General features: G+C 40.8%; 1 protein-coding gene across 2 annotated transcripts in view; it reads left to right on the forward strand.

Annotated features, from left to right (window-relative positions):
• Positions 1–2,631: 2,631 nt before the first annotated feature.
• VAPA (VAMP associated protein A) overlaps positions 2,632–12,840 on the forward strand; it is a 68,867-nt gene continuing 58,658 nt past the window's right edge. The window contains exon 1 of one of the 2 annotated variants that reach the window (XM_075533158.1): positions 2,632–2,950. In XM_075533158.1, coding sequence (XP_075389273.1) covers positions 2,872–2,950 — 79 coding nt within the window. In that variant the 5' untranslated portion in view covers positions 2,632–2,871. The remainder of the gene's footprint in view (positions 2,951–12,840) is intronic. The other variant, XM_075533159.1, reaches the window with a different exon arrangement.

Here is a 12,840-nt window from a genome sequence, read left to right on the forward strand (position 1 = left end):
TACATCTGTGGAAAGAGAAAATGGAGCAGCTCAATATCAGCAGCTAAAACCAGGCCAGGGACTAATTGTAGAAAATACCATCAGTTGCTCATATGTAAGTTCAGATTAAAGCTGCAGAAAATGAAAACAAGTCCACTAGAGCCCAAATACAACCCTGAGTTTATCCCACTTGAATTTCAAGATTTCAAGAACAGATTTGATACATTGAACACTAATGACAGAAGACCTGATGAGGTGTGGGAGGACATCAAGAACATCATTTATAGAGAAAGCAAAAAGTCATTAAAAATACAGGAGAGAAAGATCAAAGTGTCACAAGAGACTCTGAAACTTGCTCTTAATCTTAACAAGTGCAAAAAAGTCTTAGGAAATGACAAAATGATGAAGTCGCAGAGCTTCATAGAAATTTTCTAAGGGTAGCTCAAGAACACTGTCAAATATTAAAGTGAAACCTGCAAAGACTTAGAAAACCAAAAGGGAAGAACATTGTTCAGCATATCCTAAACTGAAAGAACTGGAGAAAAGATTCAAACCTTCAGTTATGATCTTGAATGATTGTATGGACAAAATATTGAATGATGCAGTAAATTTATCTATCTATCTATCAAAATGGATTAAAAAGATCCAGTTGACATTCCACCATTTCAATAGGTAGCATATGAGCAAAAACCAAAAGTGCCAAAGGAACAAGTTCAAGCTACACTGAAAGTATTATCCAAAAACACACCTCCAGGAATTGCTAGAGCACCAACTTAATAGTTTCAACAAGCTGATGAAGCACTGGAAGCACTTACTCATCTATGCCAGGCCATTTATAAGACAGCTACTTGGTCAAGAGACTGAAGAGATCCATATTTGTATCCATTCCAAAGAAAGGTGACCCAACAGATACTCAAATTAAAGAGTAATATCATTGATACTACATGAAAACAAAATTTTGTTCAAGATCATCCAGCAAAGGTTACAGTAGATTCAGGAGCCAATGGGGAACAAGAGATATCATTGCTGATATCAGATGGATCTTGGTAGAAAGCAGAGACTAGAAAGATTTTATTCTTGTGTTTTATTTGACCCGGGCCTTGATTTGTCCTGCTGTGCAGAGGGTCTCTGTGGGTAGGACTGGACTCAATGGCACTTTAAAGTTTCGGTATTTTCTGTTTTCTTTCCTATTGAAGTTGTTTTTTATTTGTCATTTATTTCCTTTTGCTTATTATTTGTTTTATGTTGTATGATTTTCTGTATATGAAATCCAGGATAGGTAAATCTATACAGGCAGTAACTGGATTAATAGTTATCTAGGAGCATGATAGAAGGTGGTGGGGAAATGGTGAGGTAACCAAGAGTTTGAGAAAGAAAAAAAATGTTGTTATTGATTCTGGTGATGACTGTACAACTCTTCTTAATATGATTGAAACTATTAAATTGTATGATATGCGAATTAATATGGCAGTAAATCTTCCTTTAAAAATAGCAAAAAAGACATACCAAATAATTATAATATAATGATTTATTTTAAGGTTTATGAAATTGTACAGCTGATTAAAATAATTACTGGTGATTATTTTATTATTTGATAACTGTATATGGGTTGTTTAATTAAATAAATATTGGTTAGTGAATAAAAAAATTTTTTTAATTGGAGGGCAGAATTCTTGTGCAAAGAGGTAGAGATGGAAACACTACCTCCAGAAGTACATAGATTTGATAGAGGATATGTTAAGAAACAATGACTTCATATTTTTAAACTTAAAAATAATTTTTCTTAATCTTGTCAAATTATTTTTTTGTCCAATACCTTTGTATCTTAATCAAAATTATAGAGTAAAACCACAGTAACTGAATGCAACATTGTAAAATGTTACCTCTATTTCAAGGTTGATGGAGAATAGCCTGTTCGAGTTTCTGAACGATGCATTTGTTCTTAAAAGAGGCGTGTTTTCTCATCTGATTTAGCATCACTGGATATAATTTAGTAAGCAGAAGAGGTGGTACCTATCAATAGATGAGTATTTTTAGAGCGCTTACTGATAAAGCCTGGTCTGTTTTAAAGAGTATATATTTTTATTTTACTACTCAGAGATCCTCGAGTCATTTCCCATTTTTATTTTCCCTTTTCAGCATAAATTCGGCATTCTTTGTAAGCGTGTCCGAGTCTCAGACTTCAATCTCCTTCCCGCCACCAGCGGCCCCTACTACAGTTCCCAGAATGCATCGCGTGAGATGCAAAGCACGAGCCCCTTCCTGGACTTCCATATTGGCTGGGACATGCTGGGAGTTGTAGTTCACGGGGGTCTAACGACTACAACTTTTTTCTCACATTGGCAACCTCCAAGTGGGAACACTTGGAAAACGTTGATCCTCTTTCAGATCAGGCTTTCTTGTTTCACATTCGGAACTAAGCACGCAAAGGAGTGTCCTCTCCCGCCTTCTGGTGCCCTTCCCGTGAGGCTGGGCCACGCCCTAGTCCACACTCGGTTCCCTTGACAGCTGCGTTTGCAACTGACTAAGCTGGGAGCGCGCAGGCGCATTCGCATCTCGCCGCGCCGGGCCTGGAATCCCGGCCGGCAAGGCTGTAGGACCCCGCGCGGGGACGCGCACGGAGGCACGCAGTGGCGTCACGTGGACGCCGAGGCTCGCAGCGCGCGCGGCCCTGGCGGCGGGTGTGGGGTTGAGTCAGTTGTGAGATCCAGAGCTGCTGACCCACCGGGCCACGGGGCGACAAGCCAGAGGGTGAAAGCGAGCTCCCCTCCGTGAGCCTGGCGCAGCCTTCGAGTTGCTCCGCATCTCGGCTCCCGCCGTCGTCCGCCGTCGTCCCCCGCCCCCACCAGCAAACCGCTGCCGCGGGCGCGTCCCCGTCCTGCCCTCCTCTCGATGGCGTCCGCCTCCGGGGCCATGGCGAAGCACGAGCAGATCCTGGTCCTCGACCCTCCCACAGACCTCAAATTCAAAGGTAGGACACCACCGACCTTCGGGAGGGCCGGCAGGGCTTGTCTCCCTTAGTGGAGAGCGCCGGGGTTTTGTGTTTTGGGTGGTGGTCGCGGGTGTCGGGCGTTGAGTGCTTGAGGGAATGTTGACGGGCCTGACCCTCCCCCAAGCACTTACATTTCCAGGCTTCTTCCTCTCGGCGCTCCCACCGGCCTCCTCTTCCCTCCTGCTGGACCCACACACACACACACACACACACACACACGCCCCGTGCGCGCGCGGGCGGGCGGGAGGGAGCGGAGGCCGGGGAGGGCCGAGCCGGGACCTGGTGCTGCCGCCGCCATCTTGGGCCCCAGGAGCGGCTCCCGAACGTTGGGTCCCTGGGCGTCCTCGCAGGGCTGGGCTCCCCTGGTCAAGCCCTTGGTCTCACGGGGTGCTTTGACTTTGGCTTTGAGGTTGGGCTGGGTGGTGACCTTAGAGCGGGCGCTCTCGGCTGTGATTGAAAGTGGATACCCGGGGTGGCGCATGCTGCATCGCCTCCTGCTTCCGAATGTCAGGGATCGTGGGAGGCGAGAGTGGTGCAGCGGCTCCTGGAATCTCTGCTGGGGGAGAAGCGTCCCGCACGGCCCTAGCGGGGAGCTGGGTGGGGTCAGATCTTTTTAATTGAGTTCATAACTTGGCTGTTCCGTTTGCTGAACACCGGAGCTACTGCACCCTGAAGTGCTCGCTTACCTGGCTGGATTAGGTGGGGCCTGAGCGGGTGCTGGGAGGAAAGTTGTGCGTCAGCCTGAGAGTTGATAGTCTAAAGTCGGGGAAAGGTCTGGCAGTTGGCTTGATGGCCGCCTGGAGCCCTGGTGGTGTAGTGGTTACTTGTTGGGCTGCTGATCCCAAGGTCAGCAGTTCAAAACCACCAAGCCGCTGCTCGAGAGAAAGACGAGGCTTTGGCGTCCTGGAAACATACAAGGGCAGCTCTGCGTCGCCCCGTAGTTTAGGTTCACCATGGGTCGGACTCGATGGAGATGAGCTTGCACTTTGGAGAGTTCTGGTAAACAATTCAGTTTACTTACCATTCACCGAGAGGGCAACTTGTTATTTATGTGCTCTTATTTGCCCCTCTGGCTTTGCTCTTTTGCAGCATCTTCAGTATTTGTGACTTTCGACTTAAGGTTGGCGATTTTCCAACATCCCCGTACAATCGATAAAGGGGTCACCCAGCTTAGGGACTTTTTATGATTTAATCTGTAGTACTACCTATGATAGATTTACTAGTCTAATTTTAGATTCTTGGGGAATCTCGATACTGTTTGGTTCTTTTAGATTTCAATATGTTGGGTACTTTGTTTGGGGAAAGGAAGTCTTGGTGGTGGTGTGGTTAGGAATTGGACTGCTAACCACACAGCAAGGTCAGCAGTTTGAAACCACCAGCTGCTGCGCGGTAGAAAGATGAGGCTTTCCACTCAGTTACAGTATCGAAAACCTACAGGTTTACTTTTACCCATTCCTATAGTGTTTTTATGGTCGGCATGGACACGATGGCAATGAGTTTTATTTTGGGAGTTGGGGAAGAGAGTTGAATGGAACATTTTCATTAGGGGAATGTACTTCAAGTTTGTGAAGATCTGAAAAGGCAGGTTCTTACCTATCTTTAATGCATATACTTTTAGAAGCCAGTCTCACATTTCTATTTTCAGTAACTATATTGAGAATAATTTTTCTGAGATGGGTAGCAATTCCACTGCTAAATGACAAAAACATCCTCTGTTGCAGTTTGTGAGCAACTATTTCGTCTAGATTTTTTTTTACGGCAACTCTTGAAATATTTTGAGGTACAGTGTGTGCATTTTAGTGTGGCAAGTTTGTGTACTCTAAATGATTATACATAATTATAACAGGAGAAAAATCTTTGCGGATCTTGAAATCTAATTTCATATCTTAAGTTGAAGTTATTTTAATAAGTATATAGTATTCTAGAGTGTTTAGTATTGTGATTTTACCTTTTGAAAGCTTGAGTTTACAGAGGGAAATTCCTCTGTTGGAAAACCATGTGTGTATTGTCATAGGGAAATTAGAAGATAAACCAGTATTAAGTCAGGAAATGTCAACTGAGTAGGAAGATTGTAACCTTGGAGTAGTTATGATGTTGCCATAGTAATAGACTAAAAATAATGGAGAAACAAGTTAAACAAAAACCACAAAACCCTTCTGCAATTTATATTTCACTTCTTTGGAATATTGAAGGATTTTGATTAAAAAGCACAGTTTTTTTCTTATCAAAACAATTTTTTAAAGTTGGGACATCACTGACTAACTCTCTTATCAGACTTTAAAAGTGATTTATTGAAAAGCATATAGGAGCATGCATTTACCTAGGCCACTTACTTATCAAACATAGAGTGAATGTTTTGTGCCATCACCTATACAGGGGATTTGCTGAGAATTCAAGTTGGCTGTACTTAACTGCAATCTCCTTACCACCCCTTTTGTACTTCTTATTAGTAATATATACTAAACAATGTTGCAGCACATAATTTGCTAAATGCTGTCATTCTCAAGTGTAATATTTCTAACCCCCAAAGACTGAGTTTATAAAGACGCTGATAATAAAAGGGAATGATAATAAAAACAAAAAGAATGAGGTATTCAACCTTGTCAGAACTGGTTTAGTACACAGTGGTAGACACTGGGCTCTTGGAAGTTGGGGGGAGGGCGACTACCTGCATTTAATTAATGGTATTAAATAATGAGAAATTTGTTCAACAGGTATTAATTTATATCTGAAGATTCAGTGGTAAGCAAGGTAATACAAACAAATGATACAGTGTGTGGGTTTTATCTTGCCCCGAAGAGCTTCCAGGGCCAGTAAGGGAAGCTTGGGGACCCATCTGGGAGGATGGAGCTCGGTGTATCAGGGTGTTTTCTAGGGTACGAAGAGTTACGGTCTTAGAAAGCCACAGGGGTAGTTCTGCCCTGTCCTCATGGGGTCACTCTGAGTCATAAATGGACTCAGTGGCGGTGAGTTTGTTTTTTCCCTAGGAATCGTCTGGCTTTTAGTTGAAGGAGAACAAAGGGATTAATGTCCTATAGGTTATTGTGTGCTTTGGTTTAAAATTGAGGGTAGTAGGAGTGTAAATGAAATTAGGAGATGACATTTGAGTTATTTGATTTCTTCATCCTTAGTTTTATCTTAAAGGAAATAATTTGCTTTGATGGAAACCTCTTTATTCAAATGCACAGTTTCACACCAAGTCGGGACTAGTTCAAAATCAATAATTTACTTACTCCTTAGCTTGATATAAAAAATTCACTTAATCTGCTTGATCCCAAATCACCAGTAACTCTTAGCTTAAGTGAAAATCTACTAAAAGATAGTTTTGAATTTTTTTGGGTCATTTTTTATAGGATTATTTTTATTTAGTGAAGAAAATTCTTTTGGAGTGATGCTTCTATTTGAGATTCAGTGGTGACTTTTTCGGCTTAACTCAATTGTCTTCGTATGAATTATCAGCACTTGGCACAATTTTGGAAGAACCAATACCAGTTCAATACATTTTTGTATGACCCTCAATGTTTTATACAAAATATTGCTATTTTATTCTTTTAGGCAGTGATTTGAGTTTGATTTGGTTAATGTATAAAACTTTTTGTAATGATGTAATAAAGCTTGAAGTAAACATTGAGTAAGTAAAAAAAGATACTTTCAGATTTGGTTAAAATCTGACAATAATTTGACCTATTCAGATTGCGATTTCATATTGTATATGAAAGAGAATCTTTTGTCGTTCTTAACTTTTTCCTTTTCTATAATTTGTTTATTTTTGTTATACAACATTTTATATTTCCTATTTGTAGGTTGGGAGAAAATTTTGAGGAAGGCAGTTTAGGAAATGCTAAAATAAATCTGACTATATAATTCCTCCTGCCCTACTATAGGACAGTATCGAGCTCCTCCTTATGTTTTGGGGGGTTCTAAATCTTGCTGTGAGCAGAAATCTTCATCTCCTGCAGAGCAGCTGGTTGATTGGAACTGCTGACCTCTGGTTAGCAGCCCAATGAGTAATCCACTACACCACCAGGACTCTTAGAGATCAGAAAATAGACCAAAATCATTGAATTGAAGGTAGTTGATAACAATACCAAATTACTTAAGAAAAGTAAGCTCTCTTAGGGATTGAATACTTGATATCAGTGTCAACCAGAGCATATTTGAATAGTAGCACATCTCATAAGCAACTAAATGAGGATAAAAGAGATTTATGGTTTGTTTGTTTTTCATTTCTTTTTAAAAAATCATTTTATTGGGGGCTCTTACAACTCTTACCACAATCCATACATCCATCCATTGTATCAAGCACATTTGTACATTTGTTGCCCTCATCATTCTCAAAACATTTGCTTTCTACTTGAGCCCTTGGCGTCAGCTCATTTTCCCCCTCCCTCTCCACTGCCCTTTCCCTCATGAATTTTTGATAATTTATAAATTATTGTCATATCTTACCCACTGCCTTCACCCACTTTTCTGTTGTTCATTCCCCAGGGAGGAGGTTATATGTAGATCCTTCTAATCAGTTCCCCCTTTCCACCCCACACTCCCTCCACCCTCCCAGTATCGCCACTCTTACCACTGGTCCTGAAGGGATCATCTGTCCTGGATTCCCTGTGTTTTCCAGTTCCTATCTGTACCAGTATACATACATCCTCTGGTCTAGCTAGATTTGTAAGGTAGAATTGGGATCATGGTAGTAGAAGAGAAGGAACCAGTTAGGAACTAGAGGAAAATTTTATGTTTCATCGTTGCTACATTGCACCCTGACTTGGCTTGTCTCCTCTCCAAGACCCTTCTGTAAGGGGATGTCCAATGGCCTACAGATGGGCTTTGGGTCTCCACTCCACATTCCTGCCCCTCATTCATTATGCTAAGAATTTTTGTTCTGATGATCCCTGATACCGGATCCCTTCAACACCTCATGGTCGCACAGGCTGGTATGCTTCTTCCATGTGGGCTTTGTTGCTTCTGAGCTAGATGGCCGCTTGTTTACCTTCAAGCCTTTAAGACCCCAGCCGCTATCTCTTTTGATAGTCTGGCACCATCAGCTTTCTTCGCAACATTTGCTTATACATCCATTTCTCTTCAGCGATCATATCAGGGAGGTAATAAGCGAGACACTCTTATATCCAACGTTTTTTGTTTTGTTTCTTTTTGCTGGTCAATGTGAACTACCTCATGGCTCATGCTTAAAACTATGTTCCATCAGTTATTTTTCATCTTATGTCTTCAACCACCAACTTAGTCCTTTTAACATATAAATACACCCAAGTCTTTCGTTCAAATAACAAGTAAGCAAACTACTTCCTTCTTCCCTTAACAAAAAACAAAACCATCTAACTCAGTGACCCCTCAGTGTACGGGACTTCTGAGACTATATCTTTATGGGAGCAGACAGCCTCATCTTTCTCTGATGGTTTGGACTGCTGACTTTGTGATTAGCAGCCCGTCTAATTCACGGTGCTACCAAGGGTCCTTCCTTGATATGCCTAGAATATGCCCTGCTCTGTCCTTCACTTCCTTTGAGTTCAGGCTTCTAACTCTAGTGCCTCCTTTCTTACTCACTTTTCCATCCCTTTTGTTTTTGTTCTCTCTACTCATTTAAAAACAAAACTATCCTTGATAGAATTTCTGATAACTTACTTGATTGCCAATTGCAGTGAACTTTTCCAATTTATATCATCTTTGATCCTCTTTGGTACCTGACATTATTGACAACTCGTTAAAAATAAAAACACAATTCAATTCTCTTTATTTCTGTGATACTATTTACTATTGTCTTTTATTTTTCTTTTATTATCATATTTTTCTTAAATGTGAGTATTTCTGAGATCCTGATTTGATTTGATTTTTGTCTTATTCCATGAATTTATTGATTCTCATTACATTGAGAGCTCCTTTTCCTATCAGCGCACATTGTTACACACCCATATTTACTTCAGACACTAGAACACAACAACTTACTATGTAGATTTAGGTATTCCTGAGGCATTTCAAACTCAGCATCTCAGTTGGTTTTTGACTATTCATAAATTTGTCTTGAATTTTAAAAATTGTAATGGCATTGTTATTAATACAAGAAACATTCTGCACAGTCAAGAATTCTACTTCCCAGGGATATTTCTTGACTCTTCTATCTAATTCCTTGAGAAAGAGGAAGCATTTTACTCCTTTAGAGTTGTACAGTCTTGGAAACCCACTAGCAAAGTTCTACTCCCGTCCTGTAGGGTCGTTAGGAGTTGGAATTGACTTGATGATAGTCAGTTAAGTATCTCTAATCATCTTAATTTCTAAAGGATTTAAAAAATATGTGCTGGAATTACAATTGTGAGCAAAACAGCCTTGTTTTAATTGGACAGTTCTAATTGGAGAAATACACTTAGATAATCATGTAGCTATGAATGTAGGTGGTGCTATAAGAATGCAGAACAGGGAACTGGGACTGATCAGGGAAGGCTTTCACATTTTTCCCAAGATTCCAAAGATGAATTATCTCTGTGAAGAAGAAAGGAAAATACAATAGGAACAATATATCTAAACATCCTGTGACAGGAGGGAACATGAAACATATAAGACCAAAAGCCGTTGGGTGTTAGTAGAGCTAGCCAATAGGAGTGTGGTACTGGTTTAATAGGTCAAGTCTGTACTTTTGGTTAAGAATTGAGATAAAATTAGGCAGGTGTACTTCAGGCAAGACAGACAACATGGACTGAGGTGTGATGGTATTGGAGATAGAGAAAAATTGGAAAATAAATCCGTGGTACTTTTTTGCAATGTTGTGGATGTGTCTTAGATTTCTGACTTAACTGAAGGATGGTGGTGCTATTTAGGGAGCTTGGAAACACTGGATTAAATGTGCTTTGTATGGGAGGTGGAATTGGCCAAGGAGCCCTTGTGGCATAGTGGGCTGCCTTGAACTCCTAACCACAAATAAAGCAGTTTGAATCCACCCATTGACCCAATAGAGAACCAATGAGGCTGCCTGCTCCTATAAGACTGGAAAAGTCTCTGAAAGCCAAAAGGACAATTCTACTTAGTCCTATAGGATCACTATGAGTCAGAATTGACTTGATGGCAGTGAGTTTGGTGGAGCAGACTAAGAGGAAGATCATGATCTCATACAAGAGAGTAACCCCCATCCCCCTGTCTACCCCCCCTCCCCCCAAAGCTGAAAAAGCTCCACTGAACGAAGCTTGCTTTCACAGTACAAATTTTTCTTGTTAGGTAAGCATTGAGCAGCTTGCTCTGAATTAGTGCACCCAGTGGCGTTGCTTGGGAAGGTTGTTTCTGGTGACAGTGAATTTTTTTTCATAAAAGCATTTTCACTGGAACCTCATTTTTTGTGAAGGTCAATTTAAGGAATTAGCTTGAGGCTGTGGAATTTTGTTTCCTGCTTTGGAAAATGCCGCAGAAACTGTTGTGATGTTGAATACATTGAACACAGCTTATAAGGACAGTGCTGTGGGAAAAACTTGTGTATGAGTGGGTTTTCTCGTTTCAGAAATGGTGACATGTCGATTGTTAACAAGCTTCATTCTGGACATCCCTCAACTCTGGCAACTTGCCAAATGGTTGCCCACTAATAGTGCATTTGGAGTTCATCCCACAAGATCAGACTGTTAATCAAAGTTTCCGTTTAGAGGTTCTGAAAAGATAGCATAACTGTGCAACCAAAAGGCCTGATTTGTGGCAGACAGGGGACTGGTTTTGCCACCAGGACAGTGCACCTGCTTACGCAGCCATCTCAGTATGCCAGTTTTTCTCAAAAAAACAAACAAAAAACCCCAGTATGCCTCTCTTGGCCTACGCACCTTACTCACCTGACTTCGCTCTGTGGGACCTCTTTTTGTTTCCTACAATGTAGAGGGGCATGAAAAGACAGCCATTTGAAGACTTGGAAGAAAAAAACAAGAGGTGTGCTGGCAGCCTTCCAAACAGATGAGTTTGAAAAATGTTTCCAAGAATGGAAGAGCAGATTTGACAAATGTATTAAGTGTATTGGAGAGTACTGTATATACTCGTGTATAAACAAATTTTTCAGCACATTTTTAATGCAGTTTTTGTATTAAAATTGGGTGCCTGGGGTGATACTCAGGTTTGCTTATATTCAAATATATACAGTACTTTGAAGGCGATAGGTTGTTTTGTAAAAAAAAATTTAAATAGCCTTGAAAAAAAATCCCATTTTGGGGAGGTCTCCCCTCGTATGTATGTTAGATATGAATATCCTGAAAGGCCCTGAACATATCTAATGTTTTTGTTTGTTAGATGTTAATGAAGTATCAGATGGGGGTTTGGTTGCATGGGTGTGTTACCCAAAGAGAAGTTTAGTGTTTGGGCAGTTTTATTACGTAATTCATGTCATTATCTTTCCATCTTTCCTCTACTTTTTACCAAACTGATTTCTCTCTCTAGCAGTAGCTCTCTCAGCGTATTTGCTAGCACTATCTTTTGAAAATTTACCACAGATAATATTAACGAATAACAGCAGAACTCGGATACAGTGGCGGAGGTTGAATTCCTTTATTTGGAAGGCACTCAAAATATAAGTAGGGAAGCACTATCTTCTCAAAATAGACAACCTTAAAGAGGTAAATGGAGTAAAAACCTTTGGAGCCTCCATTTGCTGATGTGATATGACATGATTCAAATTGAGAAGAAACATCTGCAAATATCCATAAGTAATCAGAACATGGAATGCATGAAGTATGACTTTAGGAAAATTGGAAGTAAGCAAAAATGAAGTGAAATGAGTAAACATTGATACTCTAGGCAATTGGCCATTTTGAATCAGAAAATCCTATGAAAGATTCAAGAGGATGAGTGTTGCATTCACTGTTGAAAAGGACATCTCAAGATCAATCTCAGAGGACAGTCATGTCAGTGGTAAGATGATGGCTATTTGCATACAAGGAAGACCAGTATGGTAGTTAGACTTTGTTAATTTACACTTGTGATGGGGTGGGGCTCAACCTGTCAATCAGACAACAGCCAGATGATGCCTCCTGGGAGGTGTAGCCTTTTTATAAGAGAAACATGGGAACTCTTTTACAAGCCCACACACATACCACTTTCTCTTGTTCTTCCTGGGACTCTGTCTGCCTCCAGGGCCTCCTGTCCAGGAGAACTGTCAGTGTCCTGCCCTGTCAGTGCCCTGGATCCACTGACCTTGAATTCATTCACTCAACTCTGTTCCCTCTGGCCTATGACCTTTCTGAATCCTCTTCATTCTTCCTGTCATCAGCTTGCAGCTTTGTGGGTCTGAAGAGGGCTAAGGCTAGCCCTGCACCTATCGACTTAAGTGGGACTGGGCTAGAGCGCTTCTTAATATTAAATTACATCTTGACACAAACTTCTTAACACAGAATAGTGGATTTGTTTCTCTAGACAACCCAGCCTAACAGTTAATAAAACTTTTGTTATTTTTTAAATAGTTGGGGTTTTTTTGCTCTTCATTTATCTATTTATCTATAGTCATTTTATTAGGGGCTCATACAACTCTTATCACAATCCATACATACATCAATTATGTCAAGCACATTTGTACATTCATTTGCCCTCATTCTCAAAACATTTGCTCTCCACCCAAGCCCTTGGCATCAGCTCCTCATTTTTCCCCTCCCTCCCCGCTCCCCCTTCCCTTACGAACCCTTGATAATTTATAAGTTATTATTTTGTCATATTTGGCACTGTCCAACGTTTCCCTTCACCCACTTTTCTGTTGTCCGCCCCCCAGGGAGGAGGTCACATGTAGATCCTTGTAATTGGTTTCCCCTTTCCACCTTTTAGAATAGTTTTATTGCCATTTACATCACATTATACAATTGAAGTGTTCAGTCATATTAAGAAGAGTTGTGCAATCGTCATCACCA

This window comes from Tenrec ecaudatus, chromosome 15 (assembly GCF_050624435.1).
Source record: "Tenrec ecaudatus isolate mTenEca1 chromosome 15, mTenEca1.hap1, whole genome shotgun sequence".
Classification (NCBI taxonomy): Eukaryota; Metazoa; Chordata; class Mammalia; order Afrosoricida; family Tenrecidae; genus Tenrec; species Tenrec ecaudatus.